A 16,746-nucleotide genomic window follows, 5' to 3' on the forward strand; every position below is an offset into this window, starting at 1 on the left:
AAAACAACATCAATAATGTAGTTCTATTCTTGAGCTGAAGATTGTGTATATAATCAGATGTGTGTCTCTGCATGTCTGAAGCTCAAACAGCTCCCTCGCGTATGAAAGTCCGACTCTAAAACCCTATGTACATCTACTTTTTACTCCATGACACCAGCCCCCACCTTATCCTAAAATGGACTGGTTTAAAGCTTTTGTAGTGTCACAATCATCTCTAGGAAAACCTAGCTTCCTCTCCCCTCACTGAGGCCTGGCTATTGAATTACAATACTACACAGCTAAGCTGGCATATCATAGGAATACCTGGAGATTGGTATGGGCCATATGTACAACCATATACCTTATACCAGCCGTCATTAAATGGCGGCCCGCGGTCCGAGTCCGGACCGAACGGAGCTTCTGCCCGGACCGCCGTGCCGCCAGCATACTAAATTGAAGCAATCACTGGTTTGCTGGGACCACGGTTTTCCCAAGCAACCAGTGACGCTGCACGCATGTGCCCGCCCCCTGCTCCTGGCCGCGTCTCTCGCAGCTGAAGAGGCACACACGCTCACAGGCAGTAGGGGTGTGACGTCACATGCGCGCCCCGCCCCCCTGCTGCCCGCGGTTCCCTATTCCCGGGTCCTGGCTCTCCTTGCCAGGCAGTTTCAGTTGTGCCCTCGCTCCTGCAGTTAAGGTATGTGGGCACATTAGTGATGTGTTCATTCATGAGACTGTTTTTAAGGGGCACACTGATAGGTATTATTAATATGCACAATGCTGGGCTTTTTTTGTAAGGAGCACATGGGTATATTTTTTATGTGCACACTGATGGGCATGTTTTGTTAAGGTGCCCCTTAACAAAATATGCCCATCGGTGTGCACAATAAAAATATACCCATCAGCGTGCCCCTTAACATAAAATAAGGGTCACGCTGATGGGCACCTTTTATGTTAAGGGGTACTCCGATGGACAAATTTTATTTTGCAGGGCACACTGATGGGTATATTTTTAATGTGCACATCAATGGGCATATTTTGTTAAGGGGCACGCTGATGGGCACAACAAAATGTGCCCTACAAAATATGCCCATCGATATGTATGTCCCATCGATACATATGTATGTATGTATGTGTATGTGTGTGTGTGTGTAGGGGCACTGTGATGGGGACACCTGATGTAAAGGGGCACTGTGATGGGGACACCTGATGTAAAGGGGCACTGTGATGGGGACACCTGATGTAAAGGGGCACTGTGATGGGGACACTTGATGTAAAGGGGCACTGTGATGGGGACACCTGATGTAAAGGGGCACTGTGATGGGGACACCTGATGTAAAGGGGCACTGTGATGGGGACACCTGATGTAAAGGGGCACTGTGATGGGGACACCTGATGTAAAGGGGCACTGTGATGGGGACACCTGATGTAAAGGGGCACTGTGATGGGGACACCTGATGTAAAGGGGCACTGTGATGGGGACACCTGATGTAAAGGGGCACTGTGATGGGGACACCTGATTTAAAGGGGCACTGTGATGGGGACACCTGATGTAAAGGGGCACTTTGATGGGGACACCTGATGTAAAAAGGCACTGTGATGCGGACACCAGATTTAACTTGATCTGGGGACACCAGATGTAACTTGACAATAAATATTGTTGTAATGCTAAGGAAATTGTACATTTCTCATGTTTTTGATAGATATACAGTTACTACAATATTTCATAGCACAGACTTGAGATTCGGACCTCGGCCCAAAGAAAATTTTGGAGATCGGACCTCCTTGAATTTTAATTCATTACCCCTGCGTTATACCATATAACTATCCATCATCTAAATCAAATAATGTTACCTATACCAATATATGTATATATTCATTGAAAAGCCCCTGTTATTATTTATGTTGTAATCAATAAATATTATAGTATAAAGAACTTGTATTCTTAAATGTGAAACCTTATCCCACTTGCGATGAGGGGAGGAAAGGGAACTAGCTGAAGTCTAATTAGTGACATATGTAAACGCTCCAAATAAAGCACAGACTGTAACATCTTATTTCTTACTTTTCCAAATCTAGAAGAGATAAATATATACAACTCAATCATACTATAAAGACCCAACCCATTCATACATATGTTAGTAATGTTAATTGATAAATATTAGATATTAGATATCAGATTAAGAAAGTCTTCTAACAGACATACTTTTCAGTAAGCCAACATCTCTCTCTTTTTTTTTTATTGGTCTTATATAGAGATACAGAATTTTGGGTTTTCACTAGCTGTAAGCCATAATCATCAAAAGTAAAAGAAATGTGTAAAGTGATTAAATACCTAGAATTGGCGTCCTATGAATGAGGAATATGCAAATGAAGCTATATCATGAACCAAAATCATGAACAAATATCACTGCAAAAAAACACATATATTGTTCAACATATAGCAAGCTAAAAAGTCTATTAGTGATAGTGTTCCCAACACCAAAAAAATGCTTTTAAATTAAGCTTCCAGTTCTCCCCACCTCAGGTGCTCAATGGAAAGGTGGTAACTCACCACGGGTGCGTGACCACTTTTTATGGTAGGTCATATTGCGCATTTGGAACAAGAAATGTATTCCCACTACAAAACACCACTCCGCTACAATGGACCCTCCTGGTGTGGGGTGACAAGTCAGGACCCAGAAGTGACGAATCCTCCACTCCGACGCATGTTTTTTCCTGTAAATGGCGTCGTCCGGAAGTGGAGAATCTGTCACTTCGGGGCCTGACTTGTCACCCCACACCATTATTTACCCCTACGAGCGGGGCGCCGAATGCACGCTACAGCGTTAAGAACCAGGCAGATCCACACACGCTGTTTTCCCTAGTGCCAGGTAGGTACTTTTACATGTGAGTGCAACCTACTACTTTGTCATTGCTTTTAAATTTCATTAAATATACTCTCTCATCTCCCGTGGAGTCAATCTTTATGCCCTAGCTTCACCTGGAGGGTCAAATGGAGTGGAGTGGTGTTGGCAGTAGGAATAAATTTGTTGTTCCAAATGCGCAATTTGACCTACCTTAAAAAGTGGTCAAACACCTGTGGTGAGTTGCCACCTTTCCATTGAGCACCTGTGTTGGGAGAACTAGAAGCTTAATTTAAAAGCATTTTTTTGGTGTTGGGAACACTATCACTAATATACTTTTTAGCTTGCTATATGTTCAAAAATACATGTTTTTTTTGCAGTGATATATGGTCATGATTTTGGTTTATGATATATACATTATATTCACTTGTGTATGCTTAACACCACCTTTTATATATATTTTTTCTAACTTTTTTGACTTGTTCGCCTTCAAGGGACAGCTTCATGTGCATATTCCTCATTCATATTTATTATAGCAAAAAGTTAAAAATATATATATTTTTTTCAAATTTTTCTTTGTTTATAGCGCAAAAAAAATAAAAACCGCAGAGGTGATCAAGTACCACCGAAAGACATCTCCATTTGTGGGGAAAAAAAAAAAAAGACGTCAATTTTGTTTGGGTACAGCATTGAACGACCGTGCAATTGTCAGTTAATGCGAGGCAGTGCCATATAGCATAAACTGGCCTAGTCAGGAAGTGGGTAAACCCTTCCAGGGCTGAAATGGTTAAAGTTGTCAAAATATTAATGAAGCAAAGTTTAATTATTAATAGTTTATAACACATAAGTAAATAAAAAAAAAATACTAAAACCATCAGGGAAATAATAATAAAGAGAAGGAGTTAATGAGGAGTTAATAAGGCCAATTACAGTAAATAAGGGGTTAAACAGAGGAACAATTTCATAAAAAACGAAAAAATTATTTTTTTTACTTGACAAGGTTGCTTTTAACTGACTTCATTTGCAGACCGAAGTTCATCCCTTTGATCTGTAAATGAATAAACAGATTGACAGATATAAAGATACAATGTTTCTTTTTATCCTGTCTTTCAGCGTATGGCAATGTCGTTGATAAATATTTCCAGCTTTTTTTTTCCAAAGCTGTGAACCGGGGGAACTGCTCGGGACTTACATGAATCATGAAAATGCTGGATTAAGATCATGTGGTGAGTCGAATCAAGATCACGATCTTTTAACAATTAAATTGTGCAGCTCTATTTCAGCTAATCTTTCCTTATAGCCAAGGTCCTTCATTCCTCTGATCAGTTTGGTTGCCCTTCTCAGCACTCTCTCCAATTCCCCAATTTGCTTTTTGGGAACCGATGTGCAAAACTAACCTGCAAAATTCCAGATGAGGTCTTACTATTGATTTGTACAGGGCCAAGATTAACCTTCTCCCTCTGGAGTCTATACCTTGTTTAATACAACTAAGTATTTTTCTTGGTGTAGAAAATGCAGCTTAGCACTGCATGCTGTTTTTAGGTCTATGATCTACCAGACCCTTCTCAATTATTCACTCCTCCAGTTGTATTCCCCCTAGAATGTACAATGCATGCATGTTTCTAGAACGCAAGTGCATAACTTTACATATCAACATTAAACCTTATCTGCTATCTAGTTGCCCAGGCAAACAATGCAATAACGTCTGCACATACTGTAAGCTGTAGACATCCTGTAAGGACCATATCTAACTACATACAGTGCATCCGGAAAGTATTCACAGGACTTCACTTTTTCCACATTTTGTTATGTTACAGCCTTTTTTCTAAATGGATTAGATTCAATATTTTCCTGACAATTCTACAAACAAAACCCCATAATGACAACCTGAAACAAGTTTGTTTGAAATCTTTGCAAATTTAATAAAAAAAACAAAAAACGCGTACATAAGTATTCACAGCCTTTGCCGTGACACTCAAAATTGAGCTCAGGTGCGTCCTGTTTCCATAACTTGATTGGAGTTCACCTGTGGTAAATTCATTTGATTGGGAAAGGCACACACCTGTCTATATAAGGTCCCACAGTTAACTGTCCATGTCAAAACACAAACCAAGCAATGAAGTCCAAGGAGTTGTCTGTAGACCTCAGAGACAGGATTATATGGAGGCACAGATCTGGGGAAGTATGCAGAAACATTTCTGCAGCATTGAATGTCCCAGTGAGCACAGTGGCCTCCCTCATCCATAAATGGAAGAGGATTGGAACCACTAGGACTCTTCCTAGAGTGGCCCGCCCGGCCAAACTAAGTGATTGGGGGAGAAGGGCCCTAGACAGGGAGGTGACCAAGAACCTAAAGGTCACTCTGTGGAGAAAGGAGAACCTTCCAGAAGCGGCACAGTGTTCGAATCCCAACCACGACACTACCTGCCTGGAGTTTGCATGTTCTCTCTGTGCCTGCGTGGGTTTCCTCCGGGTACTCCGGTTTCCTCCCACACTCCAAAGACATGCAGGTAGGTTAATTGGCTTCTGTCCAAAATTGGCCCTGAGTGAGTGTGCAATGTAAAGGGATAGGGACAATTGTAGACACTCACTCAGGTTGAACTGGATGGACTGGTGTCTTTATTCAACCTTACTAACTATGTAACTATGTAACCATCTCTGCAGCACTTCACCAATAAGGCCTGTACGGTAGAGTGGGCAGATGGAAGCCACTCAGTAAAAAGCACATGATAGCCCACCTGGAGTTTGCAAAAAGGCACCTGAAGGGCTCTCAGACCATGAGAAACAAAATCCTCTGGTCTGATGAAACAAAGATTTAACTCTTCGGCCTGAACGGAAAGTATTGTGTCTGGAGGAAACCAGAGAACGCTCATCCCCTGGCCAATACCATCCCTACAGTGAAGCATGGTGGTGGCAGCATCATGCTGTGGGCATGTTTTTCAGTGGCAGGAACTGGGAGACTAGTCAGGATTGATGGAAAGATGACTGCAGCAATGTACAGAGACATCCTTGATGAAAACCTGCTCCTCAAACTGGGGCAAAGGTTTATCTTCCAACGGGACAATGACCTTAAGCACACAGCCAAGATAACAAAAAAGTGGCTATGGAAAAAAATCGGTGAATGTCCTTGAGTGGCCCAGCCATAGCCCAGACATGAACCCTATTAAACATCTCTGGAGAGATCTGAAAATGGCTGTGCACTGATGCTCTCCATTCAATCTAATGGAGATTGAGAGGTCCTGCAAAGAAAAATGGGAGAAACTGCCCAAAAATAGGTGTGCCAAGCTTGTAGAATCATACTTAAAAAGACTTGAGGCCATAATTGCTGCCAAAGGTGCTTCAACAAAGTATTGAGCAAAGGCTGTTAATACTTATGTACATGTGATTTTTTATTTTTAGTAAATTTGCAAAGATTTCAAATTTACTTCTTTCACGTTGTCATTTCAGGATATTGTTTGTAGAATTTTTCAGGAAAATAATGAATTGAATCTATTTTGGTATAAGGCTGTAACATAATAAAATTTGGAAAATGTGAAGCGCTGTAGCTTGGTGTCATCTGTAAACACAGAAATAGTACTTTTAATCTCAAACTCTATATCAGTGTTTCTCAACTCCAGTCCTCAAGGCGTCCCAACAGGTCACGTTTTCAGGCTTTCCATTACTTTGCACAGGTGATTTGATCAGTTTCACCGTCTTAGTAATTACCATGGGCCTTTCATCTGAGGGAAATCCTGAAAACATGACCTGTTGGGGCGCCTTGAGGATTGGAGTTGAGAAACACTACTCTATATCATGAATAAATATGTTTAACGTAAGTATCCCAACACTGAACCTTGGGAGATACCACTATTACCTTTGGACTATTCAAAGCATAAATCATTAGTCACTACTCTCTAAAATTGGTCTAGATTTCCATCGATAACACACATATTCTGTGCCAACTTTGGGTGGCCAAATACCTGTCAGTAGGTTTTTAATTCAGGAATGAAACCATAGCAGCTGGAGAACAGGGCATGAACAATGAGTGGGTTTGGTATGTAGGGTGCTTCCACACACGAAAACAAAATACATATATCTCCCTCATGACCTCTGGACTGTGCTAAATGGATTGCAGACAATCCAATTTTCTGCACTGGTCATAGTAGTGCTACCTACCCACCTGCTACTATAACACAGCAGAGTGCCCACTGAGGCCGGCTGCTTGTAGAATGTTGTAATTGACATTAGGTTTTGTTCCATATTGAAGCTTGATCTAACATTTTTTTTATTTGGAAATGCAAATGTACTCTGTACACTCATGCCAGTGGCCCAAACTTTAGCAGCTGCCATTGATGGCACAAATCATCCTCCCCTGCGCCTTTACTAAGTACAAATACATGTATACACATTTTACAAACCGAGAGGAAAAGAAAAGGACTTTGTGTTACTTACTGACTGTCAAAAGCTGCTGGCTTGTAGTAAAATGCTGGAACTTTAGACTCATATTTTGCTTGCGCTACTTTATTTCCCAGGCACGACATGTACTGAAAGAGAAGAAACATACATGGTTTCATTCCAATCAAAACATCTCTATTTTATTTTACAGTATTGATTGCCAACCAGTGGTCTGGAAGAATCACCTAGCTCCAAGCTACCTTTCCTGTTGCTTGCACACAGACTCTCAACAGGTTTCTCCATAGGGGAATCTGCCTATGTCTGGTGTAGGCTGAAGCAGGAGATATTATCACAGTTAATGATGACCAGTGGATTTTCAGTAATGTGGACCTTCTGAAGTGATTAAATGTAACTAATCAATACTAATGCTGGCCATACACTATACGAAAAATAGGCCGAAATTCGGCCATTACATTGTCTGCACTAGGTATATGTAAAAAACGAACATAGAATTTATTTATGTCCACTGAACGATTTATCGGTCATTACATGATGGCAGCATAATTTTCACCTACTGCCGTACGTTCGTTTTTCAAAATTGGGTTTGCCCGATTTTTCGTATAGTGTATGGCCACCATTACTCATTTTGCTTGTAACAGCAAATTTGCTTTTCATGACCCAACACTCTTAAACATGATGTTCCTGTGCCCATATAATCTGCAGCATACAGTAATCCTGACTAACAACAGTGCTTAAAGAGTAACCCAAGAACAAAAAATTGCTACAGTGCCTTGAAACAGTATCATACCCCTTGAAATTTTGTTACAACCAAAAACGTAAATGTATTTTATCGGGATTTTTATGTCACAGACCAACACAAAGTGGCACATTATTGTGAAGTGGCTGGAAAATGATAAAATGGCGTTCAAATTTTTTTTCCAAATAAATATCTGAAAAGTGTGGTGTGCATTTGTATTCAGCCCCCTTTACTCTGATGTCCCTAACTAAAATCTACTGGAACCAATTGCCTTCAGAAGTCACCTAATTAGTAAATAGAGTCCACCTTTGTGTAATTTAATCTTAGTATAAATACAGCTGTTCTGTGAAGCCCTCAGATGTTTTTTTAGAGAATCTTAGTGAACAAACAGCATTATGAAGGCCAAGGAACACATCAGACAGGTCAGGGATAAAGCTGTGGAGAGGTTTAAAGCAGGGTTAGGTAATAAAAAAAGTATACCAAGCTTTGAACATCTCACAGAGCACTGTTAAATTCATGATCAGAAAATGGAAAAGTATGGCACAACTGCAAACCTACCAAGACATGGCAGTCCACCTAAACTGACATTCCGGGCAAAGACAGCATTACTCAGAGAAGCTTGGTAACTCTGGAGGAGCTGCAGAGATCCACAGCTCAGGTGGTAAAATCTGTATTCACAACACACAGCAGTGTGCAGGCAAGTTTTTTTTTTTCAATGGAGATGAATACATTGTAAAATCTCAGTTAATGTCAGTTGGTCTAAATCAGTTATAAATATATTTGGACACAACATGTATACTTGGTGTTATGTTCCTGTTCATATTTTAACTTGAAAGTTGACAGACAACCTTTATTACCAATAATATGTAATGTACTTTACAATGTTCCTGACATATATTTCATATTTTTTCAGATATGAAAAGCAGAGTGATTTAACACCTGTTTAGATTTGTCATCCATGTGTCGAAAGGAAATGTATGCGGTTTGCAATAAACTTTGCCTAAAGTAGTTAATTTGTAGAAAAGTGGCAAGAAGAAAACCATTGTTGATAGAAAGCCATAAGAAGTCCCATTTGCAGTTTGCGAGAAGCCATGTGGGGGACACAACAAACACGTGGAAGAAGGTGCTCTGGTCAATGAGACCAAAATTGAACTTTTTGGCCTAAAAGTATGTGTGGTGGAAAACTAACACTGCACATCACCATTAAGCCCTTGTACACACGGTCGGAGATTCCAACGGGATGTGCCCGATCGGACCGGTCGGATAATCCGATTGTGTGTGGTCTCCATCGGACTGTTTCCATCGGAATATCCGACGGACCAAGTTTTCCAACTTGTCTATAAAATTTTCCGACAACATGCTCCGATCGGACATACTTTGATCATGTGTAGCCTACTCCGACGGACAAAGTACCACGCATGCTCAGATCAAATTTCTAGACCAAAGCTATTGGCTACTAGCCTGAACGTAGTCCCGTCGTAATGAAATAACGTCATCACGTTACGTACAATCGGATTTTCTGACAACTTTGTCCGACTGTGTGTATGCAACAGTTTCGGACAAAATCCGTCGGACAAAATCCGACGGATTTGGTTGTCAGAATGTCCGACCGCGTGTACAAGGGCTAAGACACCGTCCCCATCGTAAAACATGGTGGTGGCAGAAACATTGTTGAGGCGCTTTTCTTCAATAGGGAAAGGAAAGCTGGTCAGAGTTGATGGGAAGATGGATGGAGCCAAATACAGGGCAATCTTAGAAAAAAAAAACTATTAGAATCTGCAAAAGACTTGAGACTGGGGCGGAGGTTCACCTTCCAGCAGGACAACAACCCTAAACATACAGCCAGAGCTGCAATGGAATGGTTTAGCTCAGGCATGTCCAAAGTCTGTCCCACGGGCCAATTGCGGCCTGTGTTCCATTTTAATATGGTCCCACTGGTAATTTGTGTGTATATATATATATATATATATATATATATATATATATATATATATATCTTTTGTGGCCCCCAACGAATATCTGGACGCCACTCAGGACTAAGGATGAGCTCAGGCGTGTTCACAACCCCACGTGTCTGAGCACGCCAGGAAGCTGACAGTATGCAGCGCTAATCACAGGCACTGAGACATTTCCCGGTCTGCAGCTGCAGATAGCCTGTGATTGGCAGCTTCCCGGCAGGCTCAGGAACGTGGAGTTGTGAACACACCCGAGCTCATCGTTAGTCCTAAACGGTGCTCGGGGATTCATTGCAGCCACAAAAGATATGTACCCAAATAACACACCTGAGCTTATCCTTAGTGGCCACAAAAGAGATACCGTTAGAGATAGAGATAGATATATATATATATATATATATATATATATATATATATATATATACATACATATATACATACATACATATATACATACATACATACACACACACACAAATAAAACACCCAAGCTCATCTTTAGACTCTTCACCACACACAGCAGTGTGCAGGCACATTTTTTTTTCAATCGAGATGAATACATTGTAAAATATCAGTTGGTCTAAATCAGTTATGAATATATTTGGACACAACATGTATACTTGGTGTTATTTTCCTGTTCATATTTTTTTAGCTTAAAAGTTAACAACCTTTATTACCAAAGTAGCGTCACCCCCGAAGGAGCCGCTTGGTGAATTTGGATTCTCTGATCTCCGCCTCAACTCCAAGAATAACCTCAGCCCCTCTGATACACCTGGTTAAATAAAATTACGGCAAATACATTTAAGGACACATGCTGTAAATACCGTTATCCTGGCTGTGGATTATCACCAAAAATAGACACACACCTGGTAGTGATAAACAAGTTGAATATATTAGCACTGTTTAAAGTATATGGAAACTTACAACACTGTTAAACCTTGTTACAAATAACTACTTTAGAAAAGACAACCTTCAATATTTAGCAACTGCAGGTATAGAAAGGGCAGTAATTTATATGCCCTTAACACAGGCGCTGAGAGGGAGGAGAGAAGGCTTGTCAACGTCTCAGCTCCTTCTGGGCCACAAACACCTTTGAGAGGCAAACACACAATGAAAAGAAAAGGGTTACACAAGTAGAGTAAGCACAGTTCTGTAATGTTGCAGGTTCTGAGGTAAAGAATACTAGTGTCTTCTATTAGCAAACGGTGGGACCCTTGTTTTAAAAGAGTAGGTTGAAACAAGCTTGCATGGAGCAGTAGTCCTCTAGAATGTTCCAGTGGCTTCCAATTAACAGTGGCAGATTGTGTGGTTGGCATTGATCCTGGATCCCCTCCATCTTCTTGCAGCGCTCTCCCAGTCGTCTCAGGAAAAACGTGTCTCTCTCTGGTGGATTTTTACCACACATTCTGGTCACCTCATCACACTCTCTCTCCCTCTCTCTTGGCAGTCTGGAAAGGCTTGACTTTCTCTATAATAGGTCACACGCTCTCTGGTGTCAGTGTGTGTCTCTCTCTCCCCTCAGCTCCAAAAATCCCTCTCACCATTTTTTTTCTCACACTCCTCACATCTCTCCTTTTTCCCAGGCTTCAGGATATCCCTCCTCCTCTGTTGGTGCACACAGTCCCCGGTGTTAGCTTGTGTCTCTCTCCTCACTCTGGCACCTTGGTTCCTTCCACACACACTCCTCCTCTCCTCACCGTTAAGTGTCACTGTGTCCCAGCAAAGGATTCCTGTCAGAACTCTTTCTTTTACCTCAGTACTTCATTCTCTTCCATCCCCTCAGCACTTTCTGAAACTCCTCTTTTTTTCCCAGTATGCTCCTTGTCTGAGTTTTTCTGGAAGGACCAATTAGTATCTCTGTCTCCATCTTGTGGCCAAAAGGAGAAATTACATTACAACATGCCTCCTACACCAATAATATGTAATACACTTTACAATGTTTCTGATATATATTTCAGTTTTCTGGATTTTTTTTTCCATGTGGCCTTCAGATATTAAAGACAGAGTGATTTAACACCCGTTTAGATGGTCATTCATGTGTCAAAATGAAAAGTATGCAGCTTGCAATAAACTGCATAAAATAGTTAATTTGCATTTAATTTTAATGGTTCAAAGGATGCAAGGCAAAATGGTCGGCCCTCGCGCATATTCACTTCATCAAATTTAGCCCTCTTTGAAAAAAGTTTGGACACCCCTGGTTTAGATCAAAGCATATTCATGTGTTAACATGGCCTAGTCAAAGTCCAGACCTAAATCCAATTTAGAATCTGTGGCATGACTTAAAAATTGCTGTTCACAGATGCCTCACATCCAAGCTGACAGAGGTTGAGCTATTTTTCAAAGAATAATGGGCAAAAATGTCACTCTCTAGATATGCAAAGCTGGTAGAGGCATACCCAAAAAGACTTGGAGGCTGTAATTGCAGCAAAATGTGGTTCTACAAAGTATTCACTCAGGGGGGCTGAATACAAATGCACAAATGCATTTGTATTCAGCCCCTCTGAGTGCACAAATGCACAAATCCCAATAAAATATATATATTTTTTTGGTTATAACATGACAAAATGTAGAAAATTTTAAGGGGTATGAATACTTTAAGGCACTGTATATTGCAGCTCAGTTCTTAGATATGGTGGCTGCATTGTTTTACATTTTTCAGCTAAGAACATTTTCAGCAATTACAGATAATACTGGTTGATCTTGCCAGATTTGAAGTGCCACACTATAATTATGTTTGAGCCTAGATATAGTTTTATAATCAAGTATAATAAAAATAGGGAAATGCTGTGGGGCCTTGGTTATGCAGTTTGCATTAGAGGCCCAAATGAGTTTAGCTATGACAGCTATCATGGCCCTTCCGTATCTCTAAGTATACAAACCCCCTCCCTGTGGGGTGCTTTTTTTATTCAATAACACAGCATAAAACCCAGAGAATAAAATGTATAATGACAATGACATTTAATGTATAGAACAACCGAGGTGTGATGTACAGATGGTTCATTTTGCTGAACAGATATTCACTGAGACACAAATGTCAGCAGCCATACCTTTAAAACCTGCAATATCCTTTGAAATTTGGGACAGATGGCAGATTTATACACAAAGCCTATGCTATAAATGTAGAAGTGATTTAAATATAACCAGTAAAATATCAGGATCTGTGGACTTTGTTTTTCTTATTCTCACTGCTGAGTCAGCATCTGCACAAATCTTATGCCGCGTACACACGAGCGGACTGTATGGCGTACTTAGTCCGTCATACAATCCGACGGACAGTCCGTCATACTTTCGACTGAACGGACTTGACCACACACGGATGCACAAACAGTCCGTCGAAAGCTTGCGCGATGAAGTGTACAGCACGTACGACGGGACTAGAAATAGGAAGTCCAATACACAGCAAAGCACCCTTCCGCCGTGTAAATCCTTTCTGGGCATGCGCCATTCTTAGTCGAACTAGCCTACTGACGAGCGGATTGTCCGCTGAAACCAAAGTACGACGGACAGAATTTCGAAAAATCCGAAATACTTAGTACGCCAGACTGCACGCTGAAAAAGTCCACTGAAGCCCACACACGAGCGGACTGTCCGCTGAAATGTGTTTCGACGGACTAAGTACGCCATACAATCCGCCCGTGTGTACGCGGCATTACAAGTCCTTTTCTTGTACCTTGAAGCAAGTCAATACAAAGACCCTATGTATGCTGAACTGCATTGTATGTAATGACTTGTTGGTGCCAGAATTGGGAAAGACCAGCTTTATTTTTGCCATGCATCAAAAAGTTTATAAAATATCTGCTTTAATTTGAACATTTGCAGTATATCTAAATGTTGTATTTTGCCTTTAAAGAACATATATACCGTATTTATTAGCATATAACATGCGTCGGCATATAACACGCACCCCAAGTTTAATAGGGAATTTTAAAGAAAAAAACTTTTAAAAGGGAAGTTTAAGGAAAAAAAAAAACCTTACATTTAAATGCCCATTAATGCACGCTTGTCAGTCGTTTGCAGCCTTGCATTGCAGCCTTGTCAGTCATTTGCAGCCTTGTCAGCCATTTGCACCCTTGTCAGCCATTTGCACCCTTGTCAGCCATTTGCAGCCTTCCATTGCAGTCTTGTTAGTCATTTGCAGCCTTCATTGCAGTCTTGTTAGTCATTGCACCCTTGTCAGTCATTTGCAGCCTTCCATTGCAGTCTTGTCAGTGTCTTTGCCAGCTTGCCGTTTAAAAATGACGTCGCCGAGATACAGAGCAGATGTCCTGTGTATCTTGGCACGCGGTAGCTCTCGGCGGCTTTCGGCTATTTTTGGCCACACTCGGGCAAAAGCCACCGAGAACGGCCGAGCGCCGCCGAAAATAGCCAAAAGCCGCGAGAACCGCAGAGAAGCTGACAATCGGCGGGGGATCAGCGTATAACACACCCACAATTTTCCCCTGATTTTAAGGGTAAAAAAAGTGCGTGTTATATGCCGATAAATACGGTAAATAGAATAATTGTTCTGTGAGGTCAAGACATAAAAATAAGAGGACTAAAACTTTAGCATCGCTGCCTATACTAATTGTTTACTTCTATTATTTGCTATAAAGAATGACAATTAGACCGCTTCATAAAAATCAGTGAGAAATGCTACAAAAAATTGAGACATGATACTGGTTATATTGGGTAATATTCTCATACTTATCTTTTGGCTTATTCAGTAAGACAGAGCAAAGAATAATAATAATAATAATGTTGTAGTGATCTATAGCAACAAATCAGCTTTTAAGTTTCACTCATATCTTCAAGTATAGTTAAATAGTATAACTACATATAACCACCATCCTTTAGGCCCCTTTCACACGACCGTTCCGTATGTTCATTTTTCATCCATCCGTTGATGGATGAAAAACAGACATACATGTATCTACATGTATCTCTATGGGATAGCGAAAGTTAGTGGATGATCACCCGCTGACATCTGTCTTTGCTAAGCTCCGTCTTTTTTGACGGAAGGAAACCCTATTTTTTCATCCGTAAAAAAAAACCGGAACAGACTAAAAATGGATGTTAGCGGACGATCCGCTTCCATCCTATCCGCGGACATCAGTTTTTAAACTTTTTTTTGTTTTTCACTCATTAAAACACACGGTATATAGCTGGTTGGTAAGGAAGGGGCTGGTAAGCCAGCCGCCGCATCCTTAACCTCTTACCCACTGGGCACTTAAACTCCCCTCCTAACCAGACCAATTTTCAGTTTTTGGTGCTCTCACATTTTGAATGACAATTACTCAGTCACCTAGTACCTATATGAAATTTTTGTCCTTTTTTCACACAAATAGAGGTTTCTTTTGGTGGTATTTAATCACGTTAGGTTTTTTTTTTGGAGCTATAAAAGAAAAAAAAAGAAAATTCTGTAAAAAAAATGACATTTTCTTGGTTTTCATTATAACATTGAAAATTTGTAATTTTTCTTCATAAATTTTGGCCAAAATTTATACTTCTACATATCGTTGGTAAAAATAACCCAAACCAGTGTATATTATTTGGTCTTTGTGAAAGCTATGGTGCTCTGAAAAATTATCACACCTGAAGTACTGGCAGCCCATCTCATTTCTTGAGACCCCAACAAACCAGAAAAGTGCAAATACCCCACAAATTACCCCTTTTTGGAAAGTAGACATTCCAAGGTATTTAGTAAGAGGCATAGTAAGTTTTTTGAAGTCTGAATTTTTTCCCACAATTCTCTGCAAAATCAAATTTATTTTTCTTTTTTTTTTTTACAAAATTGTTATAATAGCAGGTTATTTCTCACACACAGCATATGCATAGCACAAATTACACCCAAAACACATTCTGCTACTCCTTCCGAGTATGGCGATACCACATGTGTGAGACACATACAGAGGCCCAACATGCAAGGAGCACCATCAGGCGTTCTTGGAGTATAAATTACACATATAATTTCTTGACTACCTCTTACACTTTTGAAGGCCCTGGAGCACCAGGACTATGGTAATACCCCAAAAATGACCCAATTTTGCAAAGAAAACAACCCAACGTATAATCTATGAGGCATAATGAGTCTTTTGAAGATGTCTTTTTCTACAAGTTTTTGAAAAATGTGTAAAGAAAAATTAAAACGCATTATTTTTTTTATTTTTTTACACAAAGTTGTCCATTTATACAATGTTTCTAACAAATGGCATGTACGTGACACCCCAAAATATATTCTCCTACTCCTTCCAAGTACGGTGATACCACATATGTGAGACTTTTACACAGCTGGGCCATATAGAGAGGCCCAACATACAGGGAGTACCATCAGGTGTTCTAGGGGCATAAATATCAAATCTAATTTGACTACCTACTACACATTTGTGAGGCACTATAGTGGCATGGATATGGCATGGATGAGAACTGATGTGGCGTGGGTGGGGATGGCTGAGCATGAATGAGTATACCTGAGTACGGCTGGGTACGGCTGAGTATAGCTGGGTATGACTGGGTATGGATGGTTACGACCAAGTATGGCTTAGTGCAGCTGGGTATGGATGGGATGGCTAAACATGGATGGATGGATGAGTATTGCTGAGAATGGATGGATGGATGAGTTATTGCTGAGGATGGATGGATGGATGAGTATTGATGAGGAAGGATGGCTGAGTATTATTGAGGATGGATGGCTGGAGTTGTAACATATCAGCGCTATGGTCACTGCACATGCAGCCCACAGCACTGCTGCCTTTGATCTCACTCCTCTCTGCACCAATCGACACAGAGGAGAGAGGAACCGGGTGTGATGCCGGTTTGTTTACAAGTGATCGCTCTGTCATTTGACAGAGCGATCATG

General features: G+C 40.7%; 1 protein-coding gene across 1 annotated transcript in view; it reads right to left on the reverse strand.

Annotated features, from left to right (window-relative positions):
• Positions 1 to 16,746, reverse strand: part of ADAP1 (ArfGAP with dual PH domains 1) — a 350,022-nt gene that overhangs the window by 190,706 nt on the left and 142,570 nt on the right. Inside the window, exon 3 of the mRNA XM_077449066.1 lies at positions 7,257 to 7,348. Within this exon, the coding sequence (XP_077305192.1) occupies positions 7,257 to 7,348 (92 nt within the window). The remainder of the gene's footprint in view (positions 1 to 7,256; positions 7,349 to 16,746) is intronic.

Source organism: Lithobates pipiens, unplaced genomic scaffold (assembly GCF_037356315.1).
Source record: "Lithobates pipiens isolate NorthernLeopardFrog02 unplaced genomic scaffold, aLitPip1_a1.2 Scaffold_22, whole genome shotgun sequence".
Taxonomy (NCBI): domain Eukaryota; kingdom Metazoa; phylum Chordata; class Amphibia; order Anura; family Ranidae; genus Lithobates; species Lithobates pipiens.